The sequence below is a fragment of the Pteropus medius genome, unplaced genomic scaffold (assembly GCF_902729225.1).
Source record: "Pteropus medius unplaced genomic scaffold, Ma_sr-lr_union100, whole genome shotgun sequence".
In the NCBI taxonomy this organism is placed as follows: domain Eukaryota; kingdom Metazoa; phylum Chordata; class Mammalia; order Chiroptera; family Pteropodidae; genus Pteropus; species Pteropus medius.
In genome coordinates, this window is record NW_024349519.1 from 14,163,078 (window position 1) to 14,186,177 (window position 23,100).

General features: G+C 37.1%; 1 protein-coding gene and 1 long non-coding RNA gene across 2 annotated transcripts in view; one reads left to right on the forward strand and one right to left on the reverse strand.

Annotated features, from left to right (window-relative positions):
- The window catches only part of LMNTD1 (lamin tail domain containing 1), a 254,462-nt gene extending 252,480 nt beyond the window's left edge, over positions 1 to 1,982 (forward strand). Inside the window, exon 10 of the mRNA XM_039882461.1 lies at positions 1,017 to 1,982. Within this exon, the coding sequence (XP_039738395.1) occupies positions 1,017 to 1,037 (21 nt within the window). The 3' untranslated portion in view covers positions 1,038 to 1,982. The remainder of the gene's footprint in view (positions 1 to 1,016) is intronic.
- LOC120618345 (uncharacterized) lies at positions 1,754 to 7,407 on the reverse strand. Its single transcript, XR_005657225.1, has 3 exons — positions 7,283 to 7,407; positions 4,943 to 5,048; positions 1,754 to 1,902 (listed from the first exon to the last, which is right to left on the reverse strand). It is a non-coding gene; the product is annotated as an uncharacterized LOC120618345 (long non-coding RNA).
- Positions 7,408 to 23,100: the final 15,693 nt, after the last annotated feature.

Here is a 23,100-nt window from a genome sequence, read left to right on the forward strand (position 1 = left end):
TAAAATACCAATGGCATTCTTCTCAAAATTAGAATATTCTACAATTTATATGGAACCACAAAAGGCCCTAAATAACCAAAAAAAATCTTAAGAAAGAATAAAATGGGCATATTACATTCTCTGATATCAAACTACACTACAAAATTACAATAATAAAAACAGCATGGTACTGACATAAACCAGATACATGGATCAATGGAATAAATAGACAGCCCAGAAATAAATCCTCACTGATGTGGTCAATCTACAACAAAGGAAGCAAGGCTATACAATGGGGTAATAACACACATACACACACACACACACACACACACACAGAGATGATGGATATTATTCAGAAATAAAGAATAAAATCTTGTCATTTGTGACATGGATAGACCTAGAGTGTAGTATGCTGAGTGAAATAAATCAGACAAAGACAAATACTATATGATTTTACTTATATGTGAAATCTAAAAAAAAAAATGAATAAACAGAAAAGAAACAGACCCATAGATATAGTGAATAAGCTGATGGAGGGTAGGGGGATGGGGAAAAAGAAAAAAAGAAGGAAATGTGTGTGAACATTTCAAAATGGGTAATTAAACTGGTTGTCTCAGAAACATTTTGATTTTCATATTTAAGACCAGAAGTAAAGAGTATTCATGACCAGCTAATGAAATAGCCATGCTGCTTAGGAATCAAAGAACACTGCATATCATAAATCACCACTAAAACTGTAACTTGAACAAGTGCACATGTTACAGAGTTGAGTTAGAAGGATTTTAAAAAATGAATAATCCTTGAATTTTGGCAAAAATTGAGGTATTACAGAAATAATTTCCGCCTTCCTGTTATTATCCTGCATCTGTGAGTATGTTTAAGATCTGATAATTCTACATTTTAATTTAAGGTTAGTGTGACAGAATGACTCTGAACATCTCTACTTTATATTTCTATAACAATGTAATTGCACCATATTAACGGACTGTATTATATTTCATCATGCATTGCCATTTTATTTATTTTTTGTTCAGGACAGTAATATCCAAGTCTAGAGAACACAAGGACACCTGACATGTCACAGCCAGCCTTCATCACACAGGAGAGGAAGCCAACAGCAAGCAAGAAAATGGTTTCTTTTAAAAAATATAATTCTTCAGGACTTTACTGTAACCATTTCTTAAAGAAAGAAATAGAGTTTGTGGACAAGTTGAAACATCTGCTTTTAAGGCTGTTAAGAAGAAAAACATTGGTCAAAAGCAAAACCATTAAGAGCTTTATTTTATGCACATGAAGATCCCTAATCACTAATTTCAGTATTTTATACTCTGCCCAACTGTTAGGTCTACAACTTCTGTCATTTCTACTGATACATTTTCCAAAAGCACATGTTTCAGGAATACTCAATCTGGTGGTCTGTTTGATTCTCTACACTTGGAATCTGTCTCCTTTAAGCTTGGATTAATTTAACTTTCTAATGACTGGCAGTAATAAATTTCTATGGAGTAACTAGTTGGGAGGTTTTAACCTGCCTACACTTATCTCAAATTCAGCCAAAATAGTTTCATCTTCAAGCTTATGATAACTATGTACAAAATGCCTGGGTAGGAAATGCTAAAGGGCCAAGAATATTTCAATTAAATTATCTGATGGTGCTACCTTTTTAAAAAGCAGTTCTCTTTATTCTTTAGTTATCTTATTTTATACATACGAAGAGTTAAGAAGCTTAGAAAATAATAAAATATGTTTATTTTTAATATGAACCCTCTTTGTAGTCAGAAAATACGATTGCTTCAGTTTCTGAGGGTAAATCCTGTCCATATCTTGTAGCCCTGCTTAATTTAATTTGATTTGATATATGTGTAGGGCATATACAGTCTTGGGATGTGAGGAGGAGTGAGAAAAGTGAGGATTTTTCATCTATTTTAAAAATAAAGAAAAAACAAAACAACCAAAAAATCTATCAGTGGTGGCCCTTTAGTTTTTTTTTATTATATCCAAATACCAAGAGCAAAATATATTTTAATTTTAAAAAGTCATTTAACAAGGGATTCAAACATATACTTGTATACTAATGTTCATAGCAGCATTATTCGCAATAGCCAAAAGGTAGAAATAACCCGTGTCCATGAACAGATTAATGGATTTTTAATATGTGATAAATATATAACAGAATATTATTCATTCATAAAAAAATGAAATTCTAATATATGCTACAAAATGGATAAGTCTTGAAAATATTATACTAAATGAAACAAACCACACACAATAAGAAAATATTCTGATTTCATTTATCTGAGGTACCCAGAATAGATAAATTCATAGAAATGGAAAGTATAATAGAGTTGACTAGGGGAAAGGAGAATGGGGGATTTTTGTATAATGGGTACAGAGTCTCTGTTTAGGATGACGAAAAGATTCTGGTTATAGCTAGTGATGATGGTTGCATAATATTGTGCATGTACTTAATGCTGCTGAATTGTACACTTAAAATGCTTAAAATGGTAAAAAAGAAATACTTCAGTGACATCTGATTAATATTTTCAAGGTGAAAAAAGTCATATGCTAGTCTAAAGCATCTGAGAAGACACACATTTGCTTGACATAATAATTTGTCATGTACTTTTTGGCTTTCTATAAAGAGTATTTACATTAACCCTGTGTAATAGTACAGCATATTTTCCAGTCACCAGGTCACACTGATCACAACATTTTCCCTTCTTTGGACACTTAGGAGTAGACTTGCACATTTTCAGAAAACTGTCGATAACACCTTATGCCACTTTGAACCATTAAATATGATCTTTGAATCACATGTTGGCTAAATTGTGTAGGCGGTTCTGTCTTTTTCATGGTTACTATAGAAACTGTGTAGTCATGGTGTTGTGAGGAGACTGCAAGGGCATCTGAGAGTATATAATGAAAGTTAACTTATTCCATGGCTTATAATTTCTTCCAGCTGTCTCCTTTTGTGATTATCATGTTCGCATTGGGAGTATAAACATACAACCGAAAGGGCTTTGGCAACTGTAACCAATAAACAATCTCACCCATGACGGACTTCCCTCCCAACATCCTTCCTGCAAAGATCTGTAGTAGAAACACTTGAAAAAGTGGCACGTATGGTCCAGGTGTTTCCAATTATTTCCCTCAAGAGCAGAGGTTTCCTAAATCCAAAACATGTTTCAGCTCAAGTAGTGTTCCTTATATTTAAAGATTGTGTAGTTTCAAGAGAATTTAATCTACATATCTATGATTCATTGACACTTCATCAATAACATAATGTCTCCTCTGAGCTCTTCTCCATGATCATTTCCTCTCTGGGTGGTTGAAAATATGGTACATTTAAGTATTGCTTACTTTTGTGACGTGCACACCAAGAGAGTATAACCTTTTGCCCTTGCAAGAAAAGGAGAAATAAATGCTCAGAGCCAGGATTTATAGTAGATTCCTTGTCAGTTATGTCACCACTGAGTGTTCTAGCACAATGCCTCCACTATCTCCTTGCTCAAGGATTGTCAGTCTCTCTCTAGAATGACATAGCTGGGGAAAGATAGACCCATCTCTACTGATATAAATTATTAACTGCCTAAATGTTAATACTATTTAGGCAAGACTATTCAGGGATTACAAAGGAAAAATGTGGGTTTGGAGTATTTTGTTTTCCTGAGTTTCTGCGAATGTAAGTTATAAGATTGACCCTTTAGGCTTCAGCAGCCTCAGATAGCAGGGAGTTTACCTTATGGTCTCAGAAATTTGACACTTCATTATTGTCTTCTGCAAGTTAGTGGCAGCACTGTGCTTATAATTACCTTACAGGAATTGTGAGGATTATTTTATAAAGTATTTGAGTAATGAGCATCGTTAAATAATACTCACTGTTTAGGGAAACAAATTAAACTACAGATAGATGAATCAGATGAATTACAATGAAAAAAAAAATCCAAAGTTTTCCCTACTGCTGAATACTCCTCAAAATAGGTAAACATTTTAAGCCCTGCTCCTGTACAACATTCTCTCTCTCTCTCTCTCTCTCTCTCTCTTTCTCCCCTGCACGCACGCACACACACACATTTCATACACACACACTTCATGACTTGGGCAGGAAATAGTGAAAGATATTATGAAAGGATAAACATTGTTCTGATGATGAAGTGCTTTGGTTAACTGCCAAAGGGCTTTGAAGAGGAATCCAAATTTCCAGATCAGCATCAGGGCAAGAGCGATTTTAAGGGGCTAAACTCGTACTACTCTTGGCACTTCACCCCAAGTCCAAGTCTAAGAATCATTACTCTAACCATCTTAGTAAGTTTAAAATGTGTAGTAACAATATGACTTTGTGCATAAGATAATATAAATGGTCAATTATGTTTATAAAAATATTGACTCAAAATATATCTATATATATAATTCATTTCATATTCTTTGAAATGCATTATAAGAAAAACAAGATACAAGTAGAAATTTCGTTTTATTTTTATAGGTGTTTTACTTTCCTAATATTGTACTTTTTTTTAGATTAAGCACAATTTCAGTATGTAGAATGCCATGAAACTACCAGCCAGTTCTTTATATTTTACCACAATATGAGAAAATGTAAAACTTTTGGAATTGTTTGAAAGCAGTATTGTCTATTCTAAATAGGTTGTGTATGTGGCTGTATAATGGTCCTGAGAAAGAGGGTAAAAAGTTTCTTTCTCTAAGAGAGGTCAATACAATTGCTAAGTAGCCAAATTTTGCCTTAACATCAATAGATTGCAAAAATGAGTAATACTACTCTTCACTGCCTTCCATCTGCATCACATATCATATATTATATTACTCACTAATAATTAATTTGTGTTCAGATCCAGAAGGCAGAACATAGTAACCACAAGCAGAAAAACTGTAGGGAACTACAAGGGGCTCGGAGGTGGGTGTGGGATGGAAAGGACATCCACACCCAAGATGGCTCACTCACATGGCAAGCAAATTGGTGCTGACTACACGTTCGAGTCCACATTGGCCTCTCCATAAGTGTGTCGGGTTCCCTCATGCAGGGTATCCAGGTTCCAAGAGCAAGCAGCCTAAGAAATAGGAAGTAGAAGCTACTAGTTTCCTAAGATCAAGACACAGAAACTGACACAGGCATCACTGTCATGTTCTATTAGTCAAGCAGTTATAGAGCCTAGATACTAGGGGAGGGAACATAGATTTTCATTTCTCTATGGGAGGCCTGTCAAAGAATCTTGTGGCCCTGTTTTAAAACCACATTTACATACACATTTATATGTAAATAGTCAAGAAAATACATACTGCTTTTCAATTTAATCTTCTCTCTTTACTTTCAGCTGGGTTTATCTGTCCCAATCTTGGAAAATAAAGTATATCCCCAAATTGGTGGGCCCATTGAATTAATCACAACAAAACGGGCAAGAAAATGTGACCTCCTTATCTTTATTTGAGGTGTATTGTGAGTTTAATTGAAGCAAAGGAAATCTGTTTGAAATAGAGCCCTGAAGCAATAATTGGCTTTAAAGATTATAAATTACCTCTTAATTTCTTGCACCACCTTTTTAGGACCCCTCAACATCTTTCTCTCTTCCTTAAATCACTAAAATCTATGTGGATTAGCTGGAGTTATATCTTGAAGGGCTTGTAGTTGTCTGTTTAGTTTATATTTATGAGCTCATTTGTCCCTATTGTGCAGTCTTAATCACCAAATATTTTTTGAGCATCTATTATATGCTAAGCACTGGAATTTTAAAAATTCTTGGTTCGAGGTGGCTCCATAGTGTAGTGGTTAGCATGTCTGCTTTACACACACAAGGTCCCGGGTTCAAGCCCCGGGTGGAGCCACGGACTATACACCAGGTGCTCCAGGCCCTGGGTGCACCAAGCCCCAAGGCGCACCACAAGCTTGTGGGAGGAGACACCCCGCCTTCAGAGATCCAGTTCTTAAAAAAAAAAGGGGAGACAGCAACATCCGTAGGTCAGGGGTGGAAGTCGGGGGGAGGATTAAAAAAGGGGGGTAGAAATACATGGTTTATGCCGTTATGACAGTCAGACCAGTGGGAAACATACTTGTAGCAAAATAATCAAAGAAGTGCTACAATAAGCCAAATACAAAGTTCTATGGGTTCTTCAAAGAATGAAGAATTCCAGATAGGTGCCATGGAGCTGATTTTAAGAGAAAGGTTAAGATACTTCAGGCAAATGGAGAAAAGAAAGGCTGATCAGCACATGTAGCAAATAAATGGAAGGCATGGGTTGTTTTGAGAAATGGTCATTATACTGATGAGTTTAGATTATGAAAAGAAAGAAACAAGGAGATGAGGCTAGAAAGGTAGATTAGGCCAAATCATGAGCTCTGTGTTTTGGGGCCAAGTTTTGGAACTTGACCCCATACCTTATAGAATGGAAATAGTAATTCCAGGTTCTCCTTTGGAATCTATCTTGTATTAATTAGAGAGAGAGAGATGGTGATAGAATTTGTTCCACTATAATGTGGTTATTTTTTCTAAGAAACTTCAACTTTTCTGAACTTGCTTTTTATAAGACTTGAATTAAAAAACAAACTAAAAACTTCAATGAGAAAAAAATATGGAGTAGAGCATTTCTAGCTACACATATATACTTATAAAACCTGAAAACCAATGAGCAAATATGGTATTTGATTACACCTAGCTTTGGTTTGCAAGTAAAGATCTGTCTTTGCTATTAGTATAGGCCTCTTAAAATTCTCACTTCATCATCTACTGTTAGAACAAAGCATGCAAATACTCAAAGAAGGTAGCCAGGGTTTATGTGATGTCTCTCCCTCCTCCCACCAGAAATTCAGTGTTAAGCCAATATCAAACTGTACAGTGTAACTCATGTTCTTTAATTAATAAATGATATATTGTCCAATCTCCGTTATGAAAATATGTTATTGGGAAATTGTCACATTCAAGGATTTGTCTCAGGAGGTAAAGAAGGTATCTTATTAAGTGAAAAGATTGGAGATGTGAACCTCGATTGAAAAGTTGAATTATTCTAAGCACATATTATGAAAATTTCAAGTAAAAACTTCATGGAGGAGGGGAGATATTCCAATTTTAAAAAGACTTTTTGAAAAATGTGCTAATAAGATTGGTCAATATGCTTTTCTAAACCTGTCCTATTAGTTTTTCCAAAGTGGAAATCTTAGCTAACATTACTGCTCAAGACCCTACAATGACTCTTATTCCCCTATGGTTTGAAATCTAAACTAAAATCTAAGGTGTATTAACTGTTCTGGTTGATATCTAGCCACAAAAAGAGGAAAAAGTTGAGCACCTACCTTGTACCAGCCACTGAACTAGATACTTTAAGTTCTTATTTTATTCTCAGGCAACATTGGGTCTCAAACGCCAGCCATCAGCTAGAGCTCAGTCACAGCTGCTCGATTTACATTAGTCAGGTGCTCTACAGTCCACCTTGGTCATTTGTCTTTCACTTTCACAAAGGCATGCAACTTTGCCTTTGGGTAATCTGGATTAGTGCTAGTCAAAGATTAACCTCTGGAACAATTGCGTTGCATAACCTGGGAGTTTATTAGGAATCCATCACTTTAAAATTCATCCTATACCTACTGAACTAGAATCCATATTTTTAATTCTGTTCCTAGATGATTAGTAGGCACATAGAAGAGAAACACTTTTTCAGATACTTGTTGATTAAGGTCTATATTCAACTAGGACTGCTGCTGGCTCAGTATAAGATGATGCCGATGACTCTGTATCCCCAGAAGAAAAGCAAAATTGCTTAATAGTGCAAAAATAATGAGAAAGGAAAGGCTCTAGTTCTGAATTTAAGATATTCACAATAACTTAAAAAGTGATTTTCATGGTTTTAATTCTGTCCCATACTCCCATAAAATAAGGTTTCCTTTTTTTTCCACACCTTAAAATGTAAATGCTTCATTTTTACCTTTTATGAATTTATGCATTCCATTTAGATAATAGATTTATTACTTTTGTTCATGGCAACTAATGTTAAGATTTGTAATTGCCAAGTGTTTCAAAGATGATGGCCATAAAGGAAGTATTATAGTTTAAACTTCAATTAGGAAAATTTTTGACTGTAAACCCTCTTTGAATTTGCTAAATTGAGTTTTCACTAGTTCTTTTGCAGCTAACAAAAGAACACTACATATGTCTGTCATTATCTATAGTGCTTCTTTGCTAGCTCTAGATTTGTTTGCTTATTTCTATTTATTTTAAAAGGAAAGATTAGAAAAAAATGATGGGATAGTGTTACAGAAGAATAAATTACATGTTGTAGGCTTATTCAAACCTTTAAGTGTTGTAAAATTGGGGAGGGGCAGAGGATCATGGAGTTCAAAAGGATATTTGCAGAACCAGTTTTTATTTAAACTCAGAGTTTAAAAAGAAACTAAACTTTCTGGTTTCCTTTAGATTTTATCAGCAAGGTTTTCAGTCTCTCTTTGGTATAAAAATAAACTTTTTAAATATATTACTTCAAATTAAACTAATAAATTTATAGCCACATTATAAAGATTTCAAAAGTTATGAAATAAGTATACCTGAAATTAATACATACACTCTTCATATACTGTTTTTTTCTCCTTTTTATTTTTCAATAATATCATCGAATTTTCTTTTGTAATTTTCCCATAAGCATAGTTCATGTTGCTTCAGAGTCTTCATAACTACTTAAAATGGCCTTTGGGTCAAATCTCATAACTTATCTATTCACCTATGGGATATTTAAGTTTCCTAAATGTTTTCTATTTTAAACAATGATTCAAGAAACATATTCATGCATATTGTTTCTTTACATGTTGGATTATTTATTGTCCAAAAATGCTAATGAATATATTTATAATAATAATAATTGATAATTTAGAGAGAAAAATTTAACTTTAATTAAAGACTTTAATTGGAAAATATATAAATGTTTTCTAAATCTGACTTCCCATTCTCAATTCAAATTTTGTTTTAATTTCCAGAAGAAAAACCCAAAACTATCCCAGTAACTTAAACACCTGCTTTTTCTTAGCTACCTAGTAAATTTGAAGCTAATCTCCTTCCTAGCTGAACTTTGCTCTGTGCGAATAGATAGAACCTCTAGGGTTAGTCAGTTCAGTTAAATTCTTGGTCCTCCAAGTCCTATATAGCTCTTCAGACTGTTTACATCAGCAAAGAAAATTTTAACCAAGGGCTTAAATGGTTAGAATTCTAATTCATAAATTTCACATGGTTACTACCCAAGGAACTTTAGCTTCACTCAATATTTATTCTTAGAAGACGACATTGATATTTCCTATATCTACTTTATTATTTGCCTTTCATCTTTCATTTTTAAGTGGTGTGTCAAAATCTAAGGGATAAAAATTCTCAAATGATGAACAAACACTCTAAAGTTAAGAGGAAAAGATTAGTAAATAGTGTGGCTATAGCTTTACAAAGATATTTCACTGCTTTGAAAACTTTAAAGATGGGTGATATAAGCGAACACACATTCTGAAGTACACTGTGGTCTGGCAGCATTCTCTTCTGTGAAAGCAGAATTTCTGGGCCTCAGAATGCTGCTGACAAATAATAATTAACTTAATTGTGAACAGCTGTTTCCTAGCCTGTAGACTTTAAAAAAAATTCAGCCTCCTCCAGTGAGGGGGCTGAAAATAAAGACCATAACCCAACTAAGACATTAGGAGGATGGGAGTTCGGTGAACATGCTATGCTTGCTCTGGAAACATGAGAGGGATGTCTTATGGGGAAAAAAAAAATTGAAAATGTGATAGATTCCACTTCCTATTTCTTCATTCTAGGAGGAGCCACTTTTCTCTACCTCTTGAATTATGTTATTAATACTCACTTCAGAACATTAGCAAAGGATCTATCCAAAATATAACTGATTTTGTTCATAAGTAATAGAAACACCCCCAAATCATTGCCAAAAAGTATAATGAGTCAACAGCTAAGTAGTAATAGCTCCTTATTGTGGCAGTTAGATTTGTGTTACATCCTGGGTTTTAATTTTTTTTTCCATGAAAGTAGATTGCCTTAGAACTTCCAGATTAATGATCTCTGACAATTGTAAAATAATTACTAGGAAATATAAAATTAAAGATGATGGAGACTATTGAGGCTAATATGGTTCTGGAATACATAAGAAGTGTTAAGTTATTAAGTCTCAAAACGTTATCTTCTGTTGATTCTAATCAAACTTGGCCCATTTATCGCTTTGCTCATAACTGTCAAAAGTTTACTGCTGACAAAGAGACATATTATAGCCTGAAGTTTAGAGTACAAGAAATTCTTTTTTGTTGTTTGGTTTTGCCTCCATTTTTATTCTCATACTTATTCTGAACTGTTTTCCAGATGATTTCACTTCTATCTAATCACCTACAACCAGCTATCTTCTATTACTAAGGGAAAATACTAATGAGATTTGTATTTCAAAAAAAATTTTGTTTGACTTATAGCCTTTAAATGGAAACCCAGAGAAATTTGCTTTCAATTCTTCTTTACATAGAAGATAGATAGATGATAGATAGATAAATAGATAGATGATAGATGATAGATAGATAGATAGATAATAGATAGATAGATAGATAGATAGATAGATAGATAGATAGATGATAGATGATAAATAGATGATAGATAGAGACAGACAGACAGATAGATCAGAAGAAGAGACACAATATATTGATATAGGTTGGTGACTTAAGTATGTCTCCACTGACCTAATTTATCAAGTAAACTAGGTGATTACTTAAGTTTTGGTTTGAAAAAAGTTTTGAGAAATCTGACTGCTCAAGAATCACTCTACTGTCAGAGTTGTGATACAAGATACCCTTTTAGGGTTTAAAGAATTTCTTTGATAGTTAGCTATTTATCCAGGCAGAGTTTAGCCATGATGAGTTCTAAATTTTACAGGACTATCCTGATTTTAAATCACTGTTCTATTGTCTTTGAATCATCAAATTTCTTTCAAAACAATATAGCGTTAGTCCTCAAACTCTATGTCTCAGTTTGCACAGAAATCTGAAAATGACTTTAAGTTTCGATATTAATTTTTGGTTTAGAGAGCATTTTGGTCATTGTACACATGCTCTAGAAAAGTAACATATAAAGCTATTTGCAAACAATATATTCAACATAGAATGATTGAGTGCCTGCTCTGTCCTTGTCATTGAGAGACTATTCTCAATGCTGGACCAAAGCAGGGGGCAGGATACAAACAAAAATCTCTGCCTTCATGGAGGTTATATTTTAGTGGTAGGAAACTAATGATGAACAAAATAAGTAAGAACACTAATATAGAATGTTAGAAGATGGTGTTATGCTGGAAAACGAAATAAGGAAGGATGAAAAGAGAATACTGAGTGAGTTTACTACAATTTTAAATAGGTTGGACAGAAAAGATATCATTGAGAAGGTGACATGTCAGCCCATACTGAGGAAGATGGGAGAACAAGCCACATGGACACATGGGTGACAGAGAGTTTCAGCAGTAGGAATGGCAAGCACAGAGACTCTGGGTTAGGAGTGTGCCTGGTGTGTGTAAGGAACAGGAGGGAGGCAGGCCTGGAACTGGTGAACATGGGAGCGTAGAATGTTGTATCAGAGAGGCTAGGGGTTGAACAAGTTTTATAGAGCCTTATGGAATAAATTACCTTCATACCTAAGAATTCTTGATTTCAAAGAATGTTACCAGCCTCAGATCTTTGGGCATCAAAGTTGACAGGTTGTGATGTAGGGACTCTCTAGCCCATTGTCAACCCACGTGGAGCAGTGGCACCTCCGTGGCTCAACAGTAACTCAGTTGTTATTTGTGCATTTCAAATCATTTAGGGACTACAAAGACATATATCTGAAAATATAATAATATAAGGTAGTGTCTTATGAGAAGCAGGGAAGGTGCTGACAAATAGACTTAAGCAGAGAAAGTTACAAAGGCAATGAAATCAGGAAAGGATTTGAGGAGGAAGGGAAAATGGGGTTGGGTTTTCAAGAATCCTTGGTATTTGGAAAAGGGCAGCACAAAGTAGGAAAATTCTGCATTGGCTAAGGCAGAAAAGCATGTCTGTTCCACAGAAAGAGGCCTGATCTTTTAGATGCAGCATAGAGTCCAAGAGCCCCCTTGCATCCTACCACCCATTACCTTATTTCTACTACTACCCAACTACACGAGGAGCTGTGCTAGACCGCACAGCACCTTTCTGCCAATTTGAGAAAGTCTCCCCTCTTCAAAACACTTTATCTCCATCTGTTGGAAAGTTATAGCAGACTGATTTTGTGAGAACAAGATGCTTTACTGTTATCTGCCAGAAAGTCATGATAAAATGTATGCACTACGTCTACAATGGCAGTGCATCCTTTCAAGTTGTGCACTGCACAAACTATACAACCATGCAAGGCAGCCATTCATTCGCATATAGAAGGAATTATGTAAAAGGCTAGGCAGAAACTCTTTTCTCTAATCTGAGTCTCCTCAAAATGACCAGGGAAAATTCTCATGACTATATTCATTGGTTCCACAACAAATCCATGTTCTTTCACTCTAGTTGGGCCTCGCTGCTGGTTACATTCCCCAAGACAGCTTTTCCAAACTTTATCTACTTTTCTCCTACCCCTAATCTCATTCTTGACCTCTTACTTTTAATCAGTAACTTATCTTTCAACTTTTCTTCCTTCCAGCTCATAATTCTCTATCTTTACCATTGCTCTTCTCCTCTTAGGAGAAAAAGTTGCCCCTGCTACTTTCCTCCACAATCTGTGATCTTGATTTTATCCTCACCAATTTCCATTAAAACAAAATGCTCTATTTTTATTTTCCTCTATGTCTTCAGTTTTTCCCTCTGTTGCCTTCTTTCCCTGAGATCAAAGATGACCCCAGGCACCCTTATCTGTTAAAATAAACTTTCCGTCAACACCATTGTAGTACTGAAGTGTAACTTTTAGTTCTAAGAACATATTTTGCCATATATTCAACACGTTCTTTCTAAATAAAAATAGTTGAATTCTTTTTATAATAATATAAAAGATAAAGATTGTTTTAAAAGCACACAAACAAGTTCATAGCACCATTGTTCAATTCATAATAGCAAAGAAATGAAAATACCCTAAATTGTCTGACAATAGAATAGAGAATCTGTGATACATCCATAGGATGGAACACTATGTAGTAATAAAGATGAACAGCCACACACAAATATATCAGTGAACTCACAAACACAAAAGAAGCCAAATAAATACAGAAGAGTACATAATGTGTGAGTCTATTCACATCCAGTTCAAAAGTAGCCAAAACTAATCCCCGTGTCAGTAGTTAAGACAGTGGTTTCCCTCTTGGAAACCAGTGGTTAGGAGGCAAGAAGGGGCCTTCAGGGAACTGTTAACATTCTATTTCTTCATCCTGTGCTTGCTGTGTAAAAGTGATAAGTTCACTTTGTAAAATTTCACTTACCCGTTTGTTTATGCTTTTGTTCTTTATTGGATGTAAGATATAGTTCAAAGCATTTTGTTAAACCATCACCTGATTCTGATCGTATCATCCTTGCTTCTTGAATCCAGTTGAGAAGTTAGACCACTTACCATTTTGCCCTGCAGCCAGATGACACAATGATCACCTCTTCTCTATCTTTTGTTTTTCCTTGATAGTCACATATTTTGGATGAAAATCACCTGGTCCTTATGAGATTTTTTTGTTTGTTCTTGTTTTGTTTTGCTTTTTTGTTCATTTGTTTTTTGTATCCTCTGTAATTTCTCCAGGGTTCATTTAGAGGATTATTTGGGGGATCTCAAATTCTAGGGTTCCTTCCATCCCATTTTGTCTTTTCCCACTTTTTTCCATTTGCTCCTATTAGCAGAGAGAGAGCCTCAACTTACTTTTATCCATTAGCGACAGCCCTAAACAATATCTGCACAGCCATTGGTGGTGCCAGGGGCTGGATTTAGCATTACACGTTCTAGATATGACCGATCAAAGGCATCTACTTTATCCTAGCAGGTTTTTACACTTGGAGCTGTCACTTTAGATCAATTCATCTAGAGAAGTTAGAAAAAAACTAATCTGTTAGAGCCTTGGCTTTTAAAGGCCTTTATTGTTATTGTAAATGTTCTCTGCCCCCTTGCTATGCTTTTAATAATTGAGAACAGAGCTCTAAAAGCCTCTCTAGCCAGGCCCAGCGAACCCTCTAGACAGAAGGACATAATCTCATCCATGGTAGCACCTCTCAGCAGCCTCAGAAGGCCTGTAGACACTGACATGTGCTGAAAAGAACAGACCAACCATGTCACAGCTGCACTGTCCCTTCTTCAGAGAATGAGGAGAGGACTTTGGCCTGCAAAACTCTTTCCAGGGGTACCCTTATCCTCACATAAAGTCCTCTGCTGATAAAATAGATGACAGAGCAAAATATGTGATTGATACTGGTTGATACTGTGGCATAGAGAGTGGAGTACAAACCTTTCTTGACCTTGCATCTTGATGCAACTGTGTTTAGGTGGAAGGGACAGGTCTGGTTGAATGAGGGGTAGGAGAGGAGCCTTGCCACCTGAGCTGCTCCCCTTCTATCAACAGGCTTGTAAATGGGCTCCACTGGCTCACTTGGACCCATTACACTGAATCCGTCCTTGTAAAATGGCATAGTTTACAGGTCACTGGAAGAGCACTTCCCAAATCCAATCCTCCAATGAATGCCAGACCGGTTGCATAATAACCAGTTAGGGAGTCGTTCAGCATTCAGATTGCCAGGCCTGATCAAATTCAGTAGCGGGTCCTGGGAATCTATATATTTAACAAGGTCCCTAGGTAATTCTGATGTACAGACAAGTGTGGTAACCATGGTCACAGCCTGGACAAAAGCCTACACTGTGTTTCTGATATTGAGGACTGAGGACCATCTGCATCAGAATCACCTGCGTGACTAAGACATGCACATTGGGACATGGAAAGCTACACTGAGAAATGGTGTGTGGGGGCTATTTTAGTTGAGGTGAACAAGGGTTCATGCCTTCATAGTATTGAAAGCAGGGTGCTATTGGATCTGGAAACATTTCTGTGGGGATCAAAATTTCTATCAATAGCTCCTCTGATAGAGTTTCTGAACTAGGACAAGGCCAGTGCCCCAAGAGACCAACCAATGTTTATGCTCTATTTGCTTGCTTGCTTCTCTCCTCTTCACCCATGCAAGAATCCTTTATCTAGTCTTAGGGTTAGAAAAATCAGCTCAATTGACAAATGTTCTTCCAAATCTCTCATGATATTTTTGGATCTCTGTCAGAAAGTAAAGTTCTTTTTCTCTGTGTTCTGCTGAGACCTCCTTTCACAGGACATGAAAGTGTAAAACCCTAGGTACTTGAGTTAGAGAAAAGGCCTCAGGGTACAAGTTAAATGCAGAGGGAATACAAACTAGCTTTAGTAACTTTCTATTTCTTGAGTTGGTGTTAGGCACGCAGGTGTGTTCAGCTTATAAAAACATTAATTTGTACATAAGTACACTTATAATTTGTATACTTTTCTGTCTGTATATTATACTTCAATAAAATTTATGATAAAAATTGGTAAACATTCCAAAACATTATTGCGGGCATAGGTCAATTGCTAGATATATAGTGACAAAGAGATATAGATATATTCTGAACAAAAATTTTCTTTCTTAAAAAAAATTTTAATTAAGTTTATTGGGGTAACATTGGTTAATACAATTATATAATTTTTAGGTATACATTATCATTTGATACCTGTATATTCTATTGTGTGTTTACCATCCAAAGTCCAGTTTCCTTCAGCTACCATATATTTGATCCTCTATACCCACTTCACTCTCCCCCTAAACCCTATATTTGACCCCCTTTACCCTGTCTACCTTCCTCCTCCCTCCCCTACTCCACTAGTAACCATTAGTCAATAGTCCCTGTCCATGAGTCTCTCTTTGGCCTGTTCATTTGTTGCTTTTAGGTTTATATCCCACATATAAGTGATATCATGTGATTTTCAACTTTTTCTGTCTGGCTTATTTCGCTTAGCATGATTATCTCGAGTTCCATCCATGTTGTCGCAAATGACAGTATTTCATCTCTTCTTATGGCTGAATAATATTCCATTGTATATATGTACCACAGCTTCTTTAGCCAATCATCTATCGTAGGACACTTCGGTTGCTTCCATGTCCTGACCACGTGAATAATGCTGCTATGAATATCGGTGTGCAAATATCTTTTTGGATATGGGTTTTCAAGTCTTTGGGATAAATACCCAGTAGAGGGATTGCTGGATCATATGGTAGGTCAATTCTTAGTTTTTTGAGGAACCTGCATACTGTTTTCCATAGCGTCTGTACCGATTTGCAGTCCTACCAGCAGTATATAAGGGTTCCTTTTTCTCTCCATCCTCTCCAATATTTGTTATTACTTGTTCTGTTAATTATAGCTATTCTAAAAGGTATGAGATGGTATCTCATTGTGGTTTTGATTTGCATTTCCCTAATAGCTAGCGATGTTGAGCATCTTTTCATAGATTTGTTAGCCATTTGTATGTCCTCTAGGGAGAAGTGTCTGTTCAAGTCCTCTGCCTATTTTTTGACTGGATCATTTGGGGTTTTTTTGTTGTTGTTTTTGAGTTGTATGAGTTCTTTGTATATTTTGGATATTAGGCCATTATTGGAGGTGTTGCTTACAAATATATTTTCTCATTTGTATGGTTGTCTCTTTATCTTGTTCTTCTTTTTTTTTTTTAAAGTATATTAGGGTCACATTGGTTAATACAATTATATAATTTTCAGGTGTACATTATAATTTGACATCTATATATTCTATTGTGTGATTACCACCCAAAGTCCAGTTTTCTTTAGCTACCATATATTTGATCCCCTTTACCCACTTCACCCTCTCCCCTTATATTTGATCCCCTTTACCCCATCTACCTCTCCTCTCCTCCCCCACCCCCTACCCTCTGGTAACCACTAGTCCATTGTCCATGTCCCTGAGTCTCTGTTTGTCCTGTTCACTTGTTGCTTTTAGGTTTATATCCCACATATAAGTGATAATGAACAAAAATTTTCAATGGAAGTTGTCTCAGTATTGTAATTATAAATGATTTTCATTTTCTTCAATTCATTTATCCATATTCTTCAAATTATCTATCGTGAACACTTTAAATTTTTTTAAATTTCTTAATGTTTATACTCTAAATAAGGACAATAATTAACAGCAAAAGCACTTTCTCGATCATGTTACCTGGAGATGACCTTTAAAGGCTGCTCCAGCAGTGAATTTTTAGCATATTAATTTTGTGGTTGTGGAGTTCCATCTGCACAGAAAAAAATTCCACCTCTGGATATATCTGTACGTAGTTGCTGAGGCCAAAAGAAAATTTAAAAGAGCTTACAAGAATAGATTGCTTTTCAGAGACCATTGCGTAGTCAGAACTCTTTATTCATATAAAAAGCCACTTAATGTCTACTTGACTGATGGGAACTTAAATTGCAGTAAGACAGCTACTGAATAGAAGGTAAAGTGTTTTTAAAGATGAAAGAGACAATGCTCCTGTGTGCTCTCTCCCAAAGGCCAGCATTCTACACCATCCGTGCCAAAGAGTCACATGAGGTCTTTTTGAATGGCATTTCCAAAGAAGGCTTAAGAGAAATTAGGAACAGGAATAACTGTCTCTGGTGCCCAACCAATTTCCCTCTCAGACTCCCATTCTCTCCCAGCCCCATCCTTACTCCCATCCCAACCCCAACCACACACATCATTTGGCTTCCAGTTCCTTTTCTCTTTCTTGTTTTCAGCTGGATGACATTAAATTCAATCTTTTTGGTCAGGCAGCAACTCGAAGGGATTAGTGTTACCTGAAGACAGTTTAACATGCTCCCTGTGTCCTTCTCCTTGTAAACAGGGAATTCTGGAAACTGAGTTTTCAAACTGATGGTAGGATGGATATTTCTGAGCAGAAAAGAGCCATCTGTACAAAAAGGCATGTTACCCCAAGAAACTGGCTCCATCCCTTTCTCCTTTGCTTATATCAGTTCACATGAACACCAGGCACCTGAGGTTTGGGAAAGACTTCTGCAGTCTCCCCTGCTAATAGGGGTAGTGAGGTGGCCTCTTGTGGCAGTGGCTTCTAGGTGAGAGGTTACAGAACGTGCCCTGCAGGCTCTCATCACCACCACACTTCTGCCCCACTCTGCAAACTAGTAGAACTAGTAACTGAATTTGCAAAGGTTTAGCAACTCACTCTCCCTTCCCAGCCCAGGCTGCTGCCTTCTGATCTATAGCCCAGCATTCAGCATGTGAACGTTATGGTTGAGTCTGCTCTGTGCCCCAAACTGCTTCTACGTGGCCCTTCAAGATAGTAAGTCCTGCCTACCGCTTGAAGCAATGGGTGCTTAACTTGTCTGTGCCTCAGTTTTCTCATCCATAAAATGAGACGAATAATAGTGCCTATCATATGGCATCATTACTAAAATTAAATAAGTTAAAAAAGGTAAAGTGATTAGCACAGTTCCTTGCAAATAAATAGTTCTTAATACATGTTGGCTGTTTAAGCACCCAAAACCATCTATTTCAAAGACTTCTCCGCATAATAGGATGAGAACTCCCAATTTACACCTTATTAGTATTTTGTACTAGGACCTACTTTGAGTAGTCCTCTATTCAAATGTCATTCATCAAAATGTCCTAGCGACCTCAGACGAGTGCTCACTATATCCCAGGTAAGTGCACTGTCTCCATTAATGCTTATGACAATCTTCTGAGGCAGGCACTGCTATTCTTTCCATTTTACAGATGAGGAAACAAGCAGAGGGAGGTTAACTAAATGCCCAAAGTTACACAGCTACTAAATGGCAGTACTGGGATTAGAATATAGGCAACCTGGCTCCACAGTCCATGTCTTAGCCACTGTGCTGTATCACATGCACTGTATACCTTGGGCCAGAAGATGCAAATAGCCAGTGGCCTGAGAGATGGTCTGGCTGTAACAGACCTGCCTCCTGTACTGAGCCAAGCTCGCACTCAAATGATGACCCAGGGAAGGAATATTCGATGTTATGAGTGCTTTCGAAATTTCAAGTATTTTTAACATCCATAGTCTGTAAACACTTCCTTTGGATAGTCAGGAGTAAAAATAGCATAGCCTTTTAAGGATGAATACTTTTAGCAGCTATGGAGAAAAAATAATTTTCCCTCTATCGTTCTAGGTTCTGTGGCTGAAAACCCCCTGTAAGAAAAGACAGATTAACTGAAGAAAAAAAATTAAGTATGTATGTACAGGAGTGCCATAAAGATGTGAAATTCAAAAGGGGGCCACACATTTGTGACTTACATACCATGAGCTAAGGAAAGGGATAGGGGACTGGGACTTCAAAGAGAAGAGGAAATGTTTGTTAAACAGAGGTTGCCCTGCCTTGTAGATAAGTCTCTCAGGTGAAAAAGTTGTCTCTGGTCATAGCTCTCTTCCAGGTACAAGCCCCTTTTCTAATGTAAATTTCCCTTCTCTGTTTTCAGAGCTTCTCCTGTATCTGCAGTTTGTCAAAATAATTCTTGTGCTGAAGAGGCATATTTTGGGGTGGCATGTATTGCTCCCTTTCACAGTTAATGTGTACTAGGAATCAGGCTAAGTACTTTACATTGATTCCATCTCTTAATTTTCGCAGAAATTCTATAAGATGGGTATTGTGACTCCACCCATTTTACAGATAGGCCTCAGAGAGGTTAGGTAACTTGCTGGAAGTCACACAAGCAACGAGTGACAGCACCTACCTGTAGGGCAGTTGCAGAGACTGAGATAATGCGGGTAAGCAAGCCTTTAGGATAGAGCCTAGCGAGTTATTTGTGTTGTTCTCAGACTGTTCAATGAGTATTCCTAGGATTCTGTGTCTCACTCTCTTAGAAGAGGCCATTCTGACTCATTCAATGTGGAAAGAGACCTTTATCATCTAAAACAACTACACTAGTTACCAGTTATCCAGAAGATTTTAAAACCAACTGCCTATGAAAAATGTCCAGATTCATTAAATTCTCCCTTTAAATGAAATTATTTTTTTGCTCCTTGACTTATTTAATGTTTCTGGAACTAAGAATTTTCTAGGGAAATAAACTGCAGTCAGAACCACATCGTGTGTTTCTTTTTTCTTTTATTTAACAATATTCTTGTTTAAAAAGGTTAGTGAAAATTATATTTTATATCTTGAAATACGTCAGTTCTAACAGAACAGACACTTCACTGATACTTTTTCCTTTTCTGTCCCTCTGCCCACTCCAAGGCTCTGGCTTTTTTCTTACCACTCACCTCCTCTCCAAAGCCACCGGACCGACCACCTCTGCTGGTTCAGTTTGAGGATTTAACAATGGCTTCCAACATCCCCACTGGGATTCTAGACCGAAGAAGTCGTTAAACAAGCAAGCCTTCCTCTTCCTAATACTGATCGCCTCTCACAGCATTACGTGAATATATAATCAGACTAAAAGGCTTCCTCCCCACCAGCAGTGAGGATGAAGGAACTAAGGGAGCGCAGAGGAGGAACACCCTGCCCCGCCACGCTCCGTGTTCTTTCCCAGTATGCGAGGAAAGCCAGTGCCCAGAGCCAGAGCAGGAGAGGCTGGGTTGGGCTTTTTATTTCCCCCTCGCAAACTCTTGTGGGAACTAGTATCTGTCTCTAAACTCCCAGAGTTTTCAAAGGATTATTAGCAAGACCACTTTTAAGCGCCTTCTTTCTCCCCGCCCTTTCCTCCCTTCCAAGACCCTTTAACCTGATCTTTTTGTTCGAATGAGTAAATCTAGAAGCTCTGCCTCCACATCTCCCCAGGAGCACTGAGAGGTGAGGAAAGGCAGTGCAAATGAGTGACATGGATGATGTTTTCATCACCCTGTTGTCACCACATTTTCAAAAGAGAGAGTCCGTCCTAGGGTTCTGAGGTTGGCCAAACACTTGACACTCAACATCGGACAGATGAAATCAACAGCCATTTATTGGTCACATATGCCCTCAGCGGAGGGGAAGAAGACACAGCACCTCAGGTAGGGCCACACAGGGGTTGCACTCAGGGGCAGAGTGAATAGTTGAGGACTAGGGGGCAGCTGACTTTGTGGAATCAAGAGGGTGGGGTGCCTCCTGGATCCCACAGGAGGCTGCGATTGGCTTGTTTGAATGATTCCACAGGCTAGCAGAGAACTAAAACTCATTAGTCAGGGAAGCAGAAACTATGCCTGGTCCCCTTGATAAGAAGGTCTTTTGGCTGGGGCGGGGAGGGGGGTCTTATCCGTGAGAGTAGCACGGGGAGGAAAACTTGCAGTTAGGCCATTCAGGGCCCTCCGAATTTTACCGGCTGTCAAGGCATCACATAATATTAATTTTAGGCCTTACACCCCAGACAATGAGTACAAAGGGGAATCTGCGAAAAAACAGCTTTCAGCATATATAACTAGATGAAGAGCAGGTTGAACATTTGAGAAACAAAGTCTATCAATCAAGCCCAGATGTTCCTTTTCAAAGCCAGAAATAGAGTGTGATGTTCAAGAGCCCTCCATAGAAGCGAAGCTCTACTCTCGAGTCTCCAAATACTCAAATATTAGCTGGTTTTAGGGTTTTTTTCCTTCTTTCACAAGATTCTTGGGACTTTTGTTTGCTTTATATTAAACCTAGGTAATTATTTGGGAGAAAATATATTGTCAGGATTATATAAGAAAAATATTTGGAAAGCACATGAATTATAAAGCCTTATATCAGTGTAAGGTCACTATTTAAGGACATCAAGAACAATAGCAAGACCTCCCATTTTCACTGAGAATTTACTGTACACCTCACATACATCACCTCTCAGTTAATTCTCATGCCTGCCGTGCAAGGTACATGTTATCTTCAGGAGGGAAAAGGCCATAGGGTCAGACAGTTACTAAGTGGCCAACCAAGGATTTCTCCCGCAAGCCCTCATAGACCTAAATAAAATTTTCTGAACTTTTACTAATAAGTGTTTAGTCTAGGGAATGAAGAATAATTCTATATGTTTAACTTTATATTAAAATTAGGGAGACCAGTTATTCATTTAGTCATTCAACAGATAATGTTTGACTGTCTGTGTGCCAGGCATTGTACCCAGTGATGAGAAGTCAAGGCCCTTAACTTCATGATTGAAAGAATAGTGTGGAGCATAGATATCAGCTTTTGAGCAGGATAGAGTCAAAGGCTAGAAAAACTAAAAAAGTAATGAACAAAATATATAAAACAATGTTTTTTTAGACACTGGGCAACCAGCAGGGGAGGGCAGCGATCCCTTAGAGAAGAGAAACAAACAAGGAGAGCCCTGTGATGTCCCTAGCTCACTACCCAGTTTCCAGGCCTCAGCAGGAAGGAGCCCAAACAAGGGCCAGCAGTCTCCTTGAGTTGAAGAGACAGAGTTGAGAATTTGAAGGGGCCAAGCCAGCTACAAGTTACAGGGAAAAGCCCCAGAGAGGAGAGAGCTAAATGGAGAGGGAGGAGTTACACTGAGAGAAATTTCAGATTTTTTTAGGGTTCCTCTTGAGTCTTAAGCTGAGTACGGATCAGTACACGCACATGAAGAAATGGTGAAGAGACAAATCTAAGAAAGAATCACCTCAAAAAACAGGCAGGACAATCCCTGGGACTCATACAGGACTGAGTGCTTTGTGTCCTTACCAGCCAGAAAATCCTCATAAAACACAGGGAACCAGAAGAGTCCTGCCTCGGTAGTGGGACCAAAAGGCTGCTCTGGTCCTGCCTAACAAGGCTCAAAATTAAGTTTCAAAAGGATCAAATTATTTCAGTTAACCGCAGAAAAAGTCTCAAGGATATCTCAAGGAATATTACAATAGCCAATAAACAACAAGGTAAAATTCACCATATCTGACATTCAACGAAGGATACCAAAAGACAGGAAAATGCAAGCCCTGCTAAAAAAAATAATAATAATTCAAGACAAACAGTCACAGAAGTGACACAGATGACAGAATTAGTAGACATGGACATTAAAATAATTAAAATAAAAATTATAATAAATATAATAAATATATTCCATATGTTCAAGATGGTAGATATAAGATAGAGCTTATTAAGAAGAGACATAGTTGATATGAAAAAGACTCAAACTTTGAGACATGAAAAATACAAATGATGGTATTTTGGGT